The sequence below is a fragment of the Toxorhynchites rutilus genome, chromosome 1, assembly GCF_029784135.1.
Source record: "Toxorhynchites rutilus septentrionalis strain SRP chromosome 1, ASM2978413v1, whole genome shotgun sequence".
Classification (NCBI taxonomy): domain Eukaryota; kingdom Metazoa; phylum Arthropoda; class Insecta; order Diptera; family Culicidae; genus Toxorhynchites; species Toxorhynchites rutilus.
Genome location: NC_073744.1, coordinates 132,604,706 through 132,617,494, shown reverse-complemented (window position 1 = coordinate 132,617,494; position 12,789 = coordinate 132,604,706). Strand labels below are relative to the sequence as shown.

At 37.5% G+C, this 12,789-nt stretch overlaps 1 protein-coding gene across 12 annotated transcripts in view; it reads left to right on the top strand.

Annotated features, from left to right (window-relative positions):
• The window catches only part of LOC129770883 (PH and SEC7 domain-containing protein), a 243,023-nt gene that overhangs the window by 196,372 nt on the left and 33,862 nt on the right, over positions 1-12,789 (top strand). The window contains exon 1 of one of the 12 annotated variants that reach the window (XM_055774807.1): positions 320-887. The exons of 10 other annotated variants lie outside the window; for them this stretch is intronic. In XM_055774807.1, coding sequence (XP_055630782.1) covers positions 855-887 — 33 coding nt within the window. In that variant the 5' untranslated portion in view covers positions 320-854. Of the gene's footprint in view, positions 1-319; positions 888-12,617; positions 12,637-12,789 lie in introns of those variants that run through there. One more of the 12 variants, XM_055774887.1, reaches the window with a different exon arrangement.

Genomic DNA, 12,789 nt, shown 5'->3' with positions numbered 1-12,789 from the left:
AACGATATTGGCAAACGTTGGAATATTGAAAGTGGAAGTGGAACTCTTTTTTGGACAGATGAAACTAATAAATTATGCATGTCTGTCAAACTCTGACATACACACTTTTCTCATTAAGAAAGTTGTCTGTTTGTGGTATAACTTTGGACACCCCTCGCTCAGCTGGTATGTTACAGACAAGCTGGCTGGTGTTGGTACAGCCATGGTCACGAATTTCGAATTTTCTCTCTCACATACTTGTCGCTGCGCATTAGTTTTTTTTTCGTATCCCTCAGAGTTGGCTTATGTGGTGCCCACTTGCTCGGCCTGTTTAGTTCAGCTTAGTGATTTTTCTGTGTGCGTTAGGTTGAACTCTTATTTACGAACAGCCGTTGCAGCAGCTAGCTAGCCAGCCAGCTAGTGTACAGTTGCGATATCTGGCTTTTCGTGGCCCTGGAGCTGGCCAGTATGTTCCACGGTTCGAGATGAGATGTGCACACGACGGAGCCCGCTCGAAGATGATTCGGTTTTTCTGCGAGGAATTTCTCTAGCCGCTAGGAAAGTGTGCGGACACCCGGATGTTGACGGGTGCCAACAAAACACGCTACACTTACTGTAGCGGCCACAACGTGTATGTCGCAATACTTCACCCAAGTGTTCTGAACGTTCTGTTTTTGTTATTGTTGGTGAGCAGTTAGTGAGGCTAGAGAAGTACAACTCCTCGTCGAAGGTGGAAGTGTGGGGGTAGCAAGGCAGCAAGGCTGGCGGGGTTTGCCTAGCGACAGTGAAGTGTATCTAAATCTATTTGGTGATCAGGTGAATGAGTTTGTGGATCTTTTGGTGGTGAAACGTGTTGGGCAACGGCAGTGTTCAAAATGCTGGACGTGTCATCTTTTTGTACCCGCATGGTAAATATTTTAAAGCATTTTTTTAATGGGCGCACTTTTATTAGTTATTACATGGCAAGCATAATTAATGATTGATTGTTGGTATTTTCCCCTAGAGCTATGACAAGTCGTGGACGGGGAAACCCCCATCACATTCATTCAAAAAAAAACTGATCAGTATTGGAGCTATAGCATATTTGTCCTCTTTAAATCTCGTATGGCCTCTACTTTACATGGCTTTGTTACATTTTATCTCACTCATTTCTTATGAATAGTCACATACACACCAAAAACTCAGACGTTATATACTCCCAAAAGAACAGATACAACGCATGACTTAAAAATCTCCTACGTAACGGACCACAATCTTGTTTGCTTCCTGTCAATTTTCGTCATTCCTCGCTTCGATTGTATCTTTTTGGCGGATTCCGTTGCCAAATGATATGTCCGATCAAAGAGACCTTCCCATCGCGGTTTCTTTTACTCGGCAGTCAACTGCTATCAACTAATTTGGCAATCAATCATCAAGATAATGGTCTTTTTTTCTCAGCTCTGTTGAACGCTAGATTTACATTCGTGTCACATTCGTAATTGTTGATTGTAAGAGGCGATGGGGACAATTTGAGGGGCTATAATTTGGCCATGAAGCAAAGACAGAATAAATTTTCTCGATCTTCTCTTATTCATAACATGCACATTACAATGAAATTTTATTCAGCAATTAGTTAATTTTCAACTACAATAAATCCTTAAATTTATGATGAACATGTTTAATAGGACTTTCGCTACCAAGTGACATCGATACGATGATAATCATTTCCTAACATGGTGGCTTCGAAAGCAGGTATCTCGGCAATTTTTATTTTTAAGTCCTGCAGAATGTCCCACCGTCTCACCTTGCATCTATAATAACCCCATAAAAAGTAGACTCGATGTTTCAAGATAACGCACATACACGAGCAACTCCATTTCCGAAAAACAAACGAAGACGGCAACAAATCGATGTACGAAATGTGTTTCTATTGTTTTTTCCTCCGTCTTCACTGCTACCGGTAGACAATCATCATGTGCCGCTTATTTTATTAATCGACAAGTGCTGTGACGCGTCTCCTCTACAAGACGTCCGAGACGATAAGCGCAATTTCAACTTTCGGACATGTGATTTCAGTATACTGAACAACGTACTTGGTGATGTCGACTGGGAAGTGCTACTGCAGGATGGATCATTAGACGAGATAGTGGCGACGTTCTACGACAAACTGCAGAGAACAACTAACGATCATGTACCTAGAAGAAGACCATCGTCTAGCTCAAGTTTCAACAAACCATGGTGGACACCGGACTTGCGCAATATGCGCAACAACCTCAGAAAATCCCACAAACGTTTTTTTCTGTCTCGATCTGACGACGACAGAGCCAATCTTCGTCAATTGGAAGCATCCTACAAAGTATTACTCCAATCAACCTACGAGAATTATGTGTCAAGGATCAAAGCAAGTGTTAAGCAAGACCCCTCACGTTTCTGGGATTTCGTCAAGCAACGAAATTCAAATAACCGAATCCCACATAACGTCAGCTACGATGGAGTGAATGCTCACAACAACACAGAAGCAGTAGACCTCTTCGCTACGTTCTTTGAAAGTGTATTCAGCAAAGGATCCCCGGTACAACGCCATGATTGTTACGCTCATCTGCCGTCTCATGATATCGACCTTCCTGATCATTTTTCCACATCCGAAGTTCTAAAGGCTCTTGAGGATCTAGACGTTAACAAAGGTTCTGGTTCGGATGGCATTCCGCCATTGCTCTTGAAGAAATGTAGTGCTGCACTAGCAGCACCAATTTCGTATATATTCAATCGCTCACTACAAGATCGGATATTTCCATCGGCATGGAAAATGGCAATCATTGTACCAATCCACAAAACTGGCAACTGTAACCGCGTTTCAAACTATCGAGGTGTTTCTTTACTTTGCAGTTTTTGAAAAATTGGTGCACAACGTTCTCTATAACGCAGTCTCGCCATTCATCTCTGAAAACCAACATGGTTTCATGAAGCACTGGTCAACAACTACAAACTTGATGTGTTACGTATCCACCCTGACTCGCGAGATGGAATCAAGAAAACAGATTGACTCTATATATATATCGATTTTGCTAAAGCACTCGATACTATACCACACATCCTCGTTGTTGACAAAATGAAGCGCATGGGCTTCCCGGGATGGATCACGGAGTGGATTTATTCGTACCTGACGGATCGCTCCGCTTCTATAATGGTTAATTCTGCCTACTCTCGATCATTGTGCATTTCATCCGGCATACCTCAAGGCAGTGTTCTTGGTCCGCTGATTTTCAACATCTTTGTGAACGACCTGGGAATCCTGCTGTCATCGTTCAACCTCTCTTTCGCGGATGATTTGAAACTATTTCGTATTGTCTCATCTTCCATGGACTTCGCAGCCTTACAGAACGATTTAAACGTGGTAATAACATGGTGTGACAATAATGGTATGCGGGTTAGTAGTGACAAATGTAAGGTGATAACCTTCACTCGTGGCACCAATCCGCTCAATTGTCGATACTTGCTGGGGCTTGATCCTGTTGAACGATTGCAGACAGTGTGTGATCTGGGCGTTAAATTCGATTCCAAGCTTAGTTTTGATGAGCACATAGGTACAATCACCGCCAAAGCATTTTCGGTATTGGGATTCATTCGTCGACATGCCTCTAGCTTCACTGATATTTATGCTCTCAAGACGTTGTATTGCTCATTGGTGCGTAGTATATTGGAATATGCCGCTCCGATTTGGTGTCCGTATCAGGTAACGCAAATTCTCGCGATTGAAAAGGTACAATTTTAGAGACTTTGTTTGCCAGACGTACAAATCAGCGACGATTGTTCGTATTCGACTTAGTGCAAGGTAATATTGATTGTCCCGCCCTGCAGACGACTACGTTACTCACCGTTATTGGCTATCCCTTCCCACAGAACTAACTACGGTCAAAATAGTCCTTTCGACTCGTGTCTCCGCGTGTTCAATGAAGTAGGGGAAGATTTTGATCTAACAATGTCGAAACATGAATTTATTAGTAAAATTAAGAGATAACATAAGAAATATTCAATCAGTCTGTACGAATTAAGCGAAGACGGTGTAAATAAATAAATAAATAATCGATATAGCGCTTTTGATAAGTTACGTTAGGGTCACATTAAAAAAAAATATTTTGATCTAACTTTTACATTTCAAATTCTACATACAAACTGTCTTCGAAAGACTTTTAGAACATACTTATACAAACATTTTGCGATGCAGAATTTGTCAATATCTCAACTTCACTCAAAGTTAATACGCTCTCTTTAATTGCTTGTCATTCTTTCTGGGGCAAACATAAAAAATATTTGTTGACGGAGTTTGAAAGAAAAAAATTCACTCTATATAATACAGCGCGGACTCGATTATATACAGTTTCTGATTTCTTTTCACTATATATAATCGAATCCTGTATATAATCGAATCAAAAAAAAAAATTTATTGGTTTTTTTGCATGTATTTTTCTTTTTTTTTAATAGAAAAGAGGAATTTGATTTTTGGTTCATCCCCTTAAAGTCAGAAAATACCTTTCTCACATGAAAAAAAAAAATTATCCAGATTCTCTCAGAGGGTGATAGACGATCATATTTGATGGAAAAAATCCTTCTACGCATATGTTCGAATTTCAACAATGACAGAGGTATAGAACTTTTTTTTTGTTTCTGACTCTGTTGCCTCGAACTGGCTCTACATTACAAAGTACGCTACGGAAGACGATTCTGTTACTTTCATTTGAAAGATGAGAAAATTTGAAACAGGATATAGTAGTGGAACATCTAAATTAATGGATTTTAATAACATTCTGGAAGTGAAAAACTTGAAAGTTAGTAATTGTTAATGTATTATTATTAATGTCATACTGATTTTTTTTATTAAACTGAATTGTTTCTATCAATCAAATTGAAGCTCTCTAACCGCTTTACAATTTGTTCTTTGACACCCAACTTCTATCTATCTTAATTTGGCTGCAATATTGATATAATTAATTCTTGGTGAAAATTCAAGCAAAATCTTCAAAAATCACGATTTTTACCCCACTGTATATGAATTAGTCACTTAAATTACACCTTAACGTTGAAAGGTTACATTTCTTCTTGAAATAAGTCATATTTGAAACATAAAAAAAAATATTTTTTTTAACTGTATATAATCGAGTCCGACCTGTATGTGATTTTCAAAGATATGTTTTTTTTTGTATTTGAGTAAATTGAAATTGAAATCATGAGTTTTTGGGTCAAAAACCATCAATAACTTTGAGTAAAATAAAGATATTGACAAATTCTGCATCGCAAAATATTGGTATTGATAAGCTCTAAAACTGGTACGAAGACAATTTTGATGTAGAATTTTAAATATAAAAGTTAGAGTAAGAAAACGGTTATTTCATGGTTACCCTAATGCAACTTAGTCAAAAACAACTTTGTGGGAGATATTCGACACAAACTGTCTTCGACAAAGTTGTTACATATGATAGAGCGCTCAATTTTATGTTATCAAAAATAGGGTGACCAAAATTGTCGATGAAATAAAAAATGTACCTTTCTTATCTTTATAAATAGAATATAGTTCTACAATGTTGTAGCCCCAATTATTTCGAAGAACTTTGTAGAACAAAGCTATTTTCTATCTTTTAATATAATCGATTTAGCGCTTTTCTCCTAAGTTGCATCAGTGTGACCATGAAATAGTGGGCTTTTTTGTTCTAACTTTTACATTTCAAATTCTCCGTCAAAACTGTCTTCGTACGACTTTTAGAGCTTATCAAGAGCATATAAGTGCTCCCGTGGCCGAGTGGTTAGCGTCATAACTAACATGCCGGGTGTTCGGGTTCGATTCCCGTTCTGGTCGGGGGAATTTTTCGTCAAAGAAATTTCCTCCGACTTGCACTGTGATCACGCGTATTCTAGAGCTTGCCACTCAGAATGCATTCAAGGCGTGTTATTTGGCATAGAAATCTCAACTAAGTACTAATAAAAATGACGCAAGTAATACTACGTTGAGACGGCGAAGTTCCTCTAGGAACGTTAGTGCCATTGAAGAAGAAGAAGAAGAGCATATAAAGTTTGCGATGCAGAACTTGTCAATATATGAAAAATAATGCGCTCAGGAGGCGCTATGATCGATCTATGATATGATCGTCTAATATTTGATGAGAAAAACCCTCCTACGCATATGTTCGAATTTCAACAATGACAGAGTTACAGAACTTTTTTTTTGTTTCGGATTCTGTTGCCTCAAACTGGCTCTACATTAAAAAGTACACTTCTTCTTCTTGGATGGCACCAACGTTCCAGTGGAACTACTGCATTCTCGACGTAGCACTACTAGCGTCTTTTTATTAGTAGTACCTGGTTGAGATTTCTATGGCGAATAACACGCCTTGAATCTAGAGTGGCAAGCTCTAGAATACGCGTGACCACAGTGCAAGTCAGAACGGTTTTGGAAGTGAAAAACTTAAAAGTTAAAATTTTTTAATGTGTTATTATTAATTTAATCCTTAAAATTTATATTGAACTAGATTGTTTCTATCAATTAAATTGAAGTTCTTTAACCGCTCTACAATTTGTTCTTTGACGTCCAACTTCTATCTTTCTTAATTTGGCTGCAACACCGATATAAACAATTCCTGGTGAAAATTCAAACAAAAACTTCAAAAACCACGATTTTTACCCCACTGTACATGTAATAGTCACTTCGACTTCACCTTGACGTTGAAAGGTTACATTTCTTCTTGAAATAAGCCATAAAAGAAATATTTAAAAAAATATATTTTTTTTCAAACTGTATATAATCGAGTCCAAAATTGTATATAATGGAATCACATATAATCGAGTCTGTATATAATCGAGTCCGACCTGTATATTATTATATACTCAAAGATATGCAGCACAACAAATAGGGGAAATCCTGAAGGATATTTAACTATAAAATGGTTTTCTTAGGGGGCGGTCTTACCCTGTCTTCCCCTAGAGCTTGCACTGACGCGCAGAAGCAAAGCAGAACAGAAATGTTAAGTGAAATATTCACTGTGATTTCAACTTTGCGCCATGCACCGGAGTATAAACGAAATTTAATTTGCGATTCTCATTCTAGCCTCATTGCTGTCAGCGAGCGGCCAACAACTTTTCTTTAGCCTACAGTTGCATTCCACTGTACGTACCTTTGGATGTTTGCTATAAACGATAATATACGACACGTATAAGAATTGGATTATTGCATCATGTGGCTTCGATGAAACGATTGTATACACTGCGTTTCGCAACTATAGAACCACTTCATTTTTCTGAATTTCTAGAGATATGTAAGAAGTCGGTTGAATTGAAGTATATAGTGTAGTATATAATAGCTATCTTCATTTATAACCCTGCTCATTTGGACATTATTGCTGTGTCCCGGTGCGAAATATTGAAGAAACTAAAATTCCAGTGTTTCATAACTATAGAACCAGATGGTAAAACTCTCACTCCTTTACAAAATTCACGTAAATTTCACATGAATTACAATAAGATTCTAATCCGTTGGTTATCTTTAGTTCTCAATCAGTTCAAATAACCCATTCGAGGTGGTTTTTTCGACCAAGTTGGGCCATGGTTTAGAGTGAATCTCGTTTTACGCAGAGACTTCTGAGGATATACGTTAGGAGATTATTTTTCTCGTTTAGGCTCTTAACTCACTCATACTGCTTGTAAGCTGCATCTACTATTTGTACGATTACTCCTCATAAATCCTTGATAAGGCTTTGATCTGGTAAACAAGCTGACCAGTCCAGAATCTGAAGCCCCTGTTCATTAAACCATGCCATGACCTTCCGGATTTTATGGATTGATGCCAAATTACCCAATTATTGTTTTTGATGCAAAACAGCAGTGAATAATTCTGAAGTACTTCACTGCACTTCTGACTGTTCATTCGTGTTGATGGTAAGCTATCTAAACCAGGCCAAGACGCAGCTTGGTCGAAACCACCCCGAATGGGTTATTTGAACTGATTGAGAACTAAAGATAACCAACGGATTAGAATCTCATTGTAATTCATGTGAAACTTACGTGAATTTTGTAAAGAGGTGAAAGTTTCACCACCTGGTTCTATAGTTATGAAACACTGGAATTTTAGTTTTTAGAATATTTCGCGCCGAGACACAATAATGTCCAAATGAGCAGGGTTATAAATGAATATAGCTATTACATACTACACTATATACCTCAATTCAACCGACTTCTTACATATCTCTAGAAATTCAGAAAAATGAAGTGGTTCTATAGTTGTGAAACCCAGTGTATAGCGTGCGTAAAGTTTGCGGGCTAAATGTTTCTTATAATTTTCTTCAGTTGAGTCTAGGCCTGAGAGAGTACTTTAAAAATTTCTGTCTGTCTTTCTATGGGCTATGAGACTTTTCCTATTCTTCTTTTATGTATTAGAGAGGTTTTGAACTTTGCAGGCTTCATAGAAGCTTTCTTTGCGCCGAACTTTGCGTAACTTTGCGTAAGTTCGAAGCCTTTCAAATATAAACGAAGAAAAAAATTGAAGCCTCTTGAATACGTTAAAAGAAGAACAGAGAACGGTCATGCTTATTAAAGGCCTCTATAAAATAAATCAAGAAAGAAGGGACGAAGGGATATTTCAAAGATATCCGCGATTTTTCACAAGTTGATAAACATCGGGCGACAATAAACCAACTGTGCCAAAGGAACACGCGCCTGAAAGATAACATTGTAGGTTACATTTAGCCTTTCTCAATGCTGGAGGCGAATGAACTGCAAAAATTCAAAACCTCTATAATTCAACACTCTCTCTCTCTCGTTCTTTCTCTTCATTTTTTGTGGCACTATGGACAGCGAGCGGCTAACGTCATGTGATAAAACTAAAAAGTTGATTTAGGATTTATTATTTATTGATTTTTCGAATTTTTTGTGTGAATTGATAGTGATAACTTTGTTTAAGCTGGGTTTTTTGACGCAGCTTGGGTCGTCTGTTGAGGGATCTCTGGGGAAACTTCAAACAATAACTCGCGACGCGGAACACAGAACAAAATGGTGGAAAAGCACGATCACATAGTCACTTTTATCGGATGGCGGAAAACAAGATTCACTACGAAAAACCTAACAAAAACAAAGAAATCCGCGGTTTGGACGGCCACATATGAAATAACTTGTTTTCTGAACATTGTTTTTTTTATTATATAAATTTTCTCAATTTGGCTCGAGCTCACTGGTTTACGTTGCGGCCGATCCGACTTCCGGGACGTTGACAGGAACAGGACGGCTTCGGCAGGGCAGGACGATGAACACGACGGAAACACCAAACTTATACAACGTGGCGCGGCCTTATATGTAGATGGCCGGCTATACTAGTTGACCAGAGGGTCGAGGAGGTCTCTGGATTTCCCACGTTCTCTGACTCGTCAAAATTGACGGAGTAATTATCCACGGTTCCGGAACCACTTTTTCAGGGACTAGCAAATATGGGTTGCTAGCTTACACGCACGGACAATCTCTTCCCTTTTTCGTTTCGGGATCACGTTTCAAAATTGTCTCCGCTATCACAACTGCGTCCGTACTCCTTTCAATCTTTGCAAAGACTCCCCGAACTCTTCCATTTTTGCTTCCTCCAAACCTTTCCCATTCCTTTTTCTTTAGCATAAAACAATTAAACCTCTCGACCCTATTCATATTTTCTGGTGATTTTCCATTAGGTAGCGTTTCCAATGCTTTTCCGAGCCGTCCCCCTTACGATGCGACGACAAGGAACACGATAACTACTCCGACAACACAAACTCAACTTAATACTATTGGTTTCGGTTGGTGTAACGACTAATAAATAAACATTTAAGGTAGCATGCTATACCTGGACAATTAAACCTAGCACTTGCTTTTCGCATATAAATGAATAAATAAACAATGAACTGAATAAACAAAACACGCAATTGTAAATGAACTTTGAATGTATAAATAAATAAATAAATAATTGAATAAATAGATGAATAAATAAATAAATCAATCAATAAATATATATATAAATAAGTAAATAAATAAATACAAAAAACTAACTAACAAAAAAATAATCCATTGTGAAACACCAACCTGGGGGTCTGCGATTAACTGTTTATTTGGTTTATTACAAAAATTGGACTCATACGTCATCTTTTACTACTACAATTAATTACAGACACCCAACACCACATTTCTATTTTTGTCATATGAGAAACTGAGACAGGTCAAACACAAATTGTGGACATCGACTGCTGATTTCTCATATGATAATACATCACAAACAAATATTTTACATTTTTTTTTGTACAATATCGGTAAAGTCCAAACCCACGGTTGGCCTTCCCACCAAATTCATTATTGTAACCCAACGTTTGGTTACAGAATTTAGGAGTGTTTTCGGGCTTATTGATGGCTTTTTTCGATCGATCATTCAAGTTTCGCCAATTCGAGTATTGTTTCCGGATTAAAAGTGGTGCCAAACTGGAGCACCTTCTAGGGTCGGGTTTGGTGAAGGTATTTTACTCATGAGAGAACGTTCAGAAAGTGAAGTTGAAAATTTGTTCCGCTGCGCTTACTGTCATCGCCACTTTAGCCACACAACCGATTTGATTCGGGTTTTCGGTTGCCGTTCAGCTGCATAGTATAATTTGATGGATTGTTTAAACATTTCTTTTCACCCGCTTTTTTCGCTTACCTTCCTGTTTGGTGAAATCCTAAGATCGCTGTGATGTTATCTTACCTCTTCCGAAATGTAACTGGCAGTGGATCAAAATTTGAAATTAAACCACTCAAAATGTTGAATACCCATGTCGCGAAAATGACACCCGCTAGCAGAATCACTTACAATTTTCGGATTTTGCTTCTATTTCCTTCAGCTACCTTTCCAGGGTCGCGATGATGTTACTCACTTTCTCGCTCCAAGACAGATGCTATCTGACCCACCTTGAACCTAGGATATTAGCTATCAGTTATGTAGATCATTTAGCGTTATCTGGAATGCATCACGTGGGGGAAAATTTCCGTGAAACCCAAAATTTTGAACTAGTTAGATTAATTTTCTATCTTAGCAATAGACTGAAGACTAAAGTATTTAATTTCATATTGAATCAATATTATTTATGTAAAAAATAGATATACGATTGCCTAATGTTTTTCCATCCAATTTTAATAAATGGTTTTATTACTCTTTTTTTCCTAGTGTTCACTTCAAATTTGTTTTTATATATTTTTTTATCCTCCACTCACCCCCACCTCGAAGAAACTCTCACTCTCCAGTTGATTTAAAATATATAAAAAAACGAAACAATCAAAGTGTTATTAGGATGGAAGCGAGCGGCATATTACTAGAACACTTACAGTTGGATCCCAGTGAAAATATTTTTTCTTTCAAGGGATCCAATTTTAAATGATATTTGAGAATATTCGATAATAAAATCACAAAAATTCAGTGACTATTTACACTGGCAAAATCATATTAAGATAAGATAGAATAGACACATAAAAGTTACATAAGAGTTCACTATATTGTTGTGGTGGATTACTCTTTATATCATGAATTCATGTATTTTTGACTTGAAATAAAATTTAAGTTTAGTTTTAAAGTGGTCACGACGTATTTCAAGTGGTAATGCAATGCGTAAACACTTTCGACGCCCCGTCTCCCAGATATGGGTGACACTTTCCTCGCACGAATTGAGTAGGATTTTTAGAAGGTATTTGATAGAATAGGCACCTAAATGTAACTATAGGATATGAAGAAAAATAATAAAATCATAACCATAATATTATACTGTTTGTTTTTTATTTATTTATAGTACGGATGGTTTGTACTGCAGTTTTTTTTGCAAAACCCCTATACTATGACTTTGGCATGTGTTATTGTCATCAATTCGTCTTCAATTGGAAACAAACATTGCTAGATCATGTAAAAGTTATCTATAAACTAAGTTTGATCTTCATTTAGTAATTTAATCGCAAGTTGGGCTCTGCAAGAAACTCAAAAACGTCGCGTTGGGCGTCGAACGTGTTAAAGCGAGACGGTCAATAATTTTACTTTTATCATGTTCATTTTAAATTTTGTATTTTGATCTATAGACGTACATACTTCCTTTTAATTTTTTTTGTGCTCATAATAGCGCTGACAAATTTTATAATATAAAATAAATCATTCCTTCCTTCGACGGCTTCGCGCAGCCTCGGTGTGTACAAATAACTTAACGTGATATGTTTATTTTTATTTCGCGCGTGGTTCAGGGACAACCAAAAACAAAGTTTCGCAAGCTCCAGCTGTTTTGCACGAGAGCGGGCATTACCGCTCATAAGTGTTCGGCACTTTGTTCAGATATGTACCTTATCTGATTTTTTTTTACTTATGTTTGACAAATGATAGGAACAAAATTCACGACGCAAATTAATACCGAGTGATGTAGCTTCGCCTCATCAATACATTAGTCCAACTCGAATACCACACCTGTCTGATCGTTCATCGATCGCGCTCAGTCATGCCAACCTCTGATTAACAACAACATATGATGGCCATTACATCATCATTATCGCTGCGCGTTTCTCTTTTTGTTGTATCGAAAGAACTTGCAAACAATGTTCACCACATATTTTTCAAAACACATTATAGGGGCTATGTAGTGGCTGAGGGAGGCAACATAAGTAAACATAAGCTTGTCGATGGTATACACCACCTCTAAACAGCATTCCTGCGATCGTATCAGTGAAATTGTTCGATTTTGTATCGATGCCGTTTTATAACTATTTCTCTCTAGTTTTATCCGGGGCCGAATGAATAAGTGGAAATTAATTTTGCGAACAAGGGAGTGCCTGTTT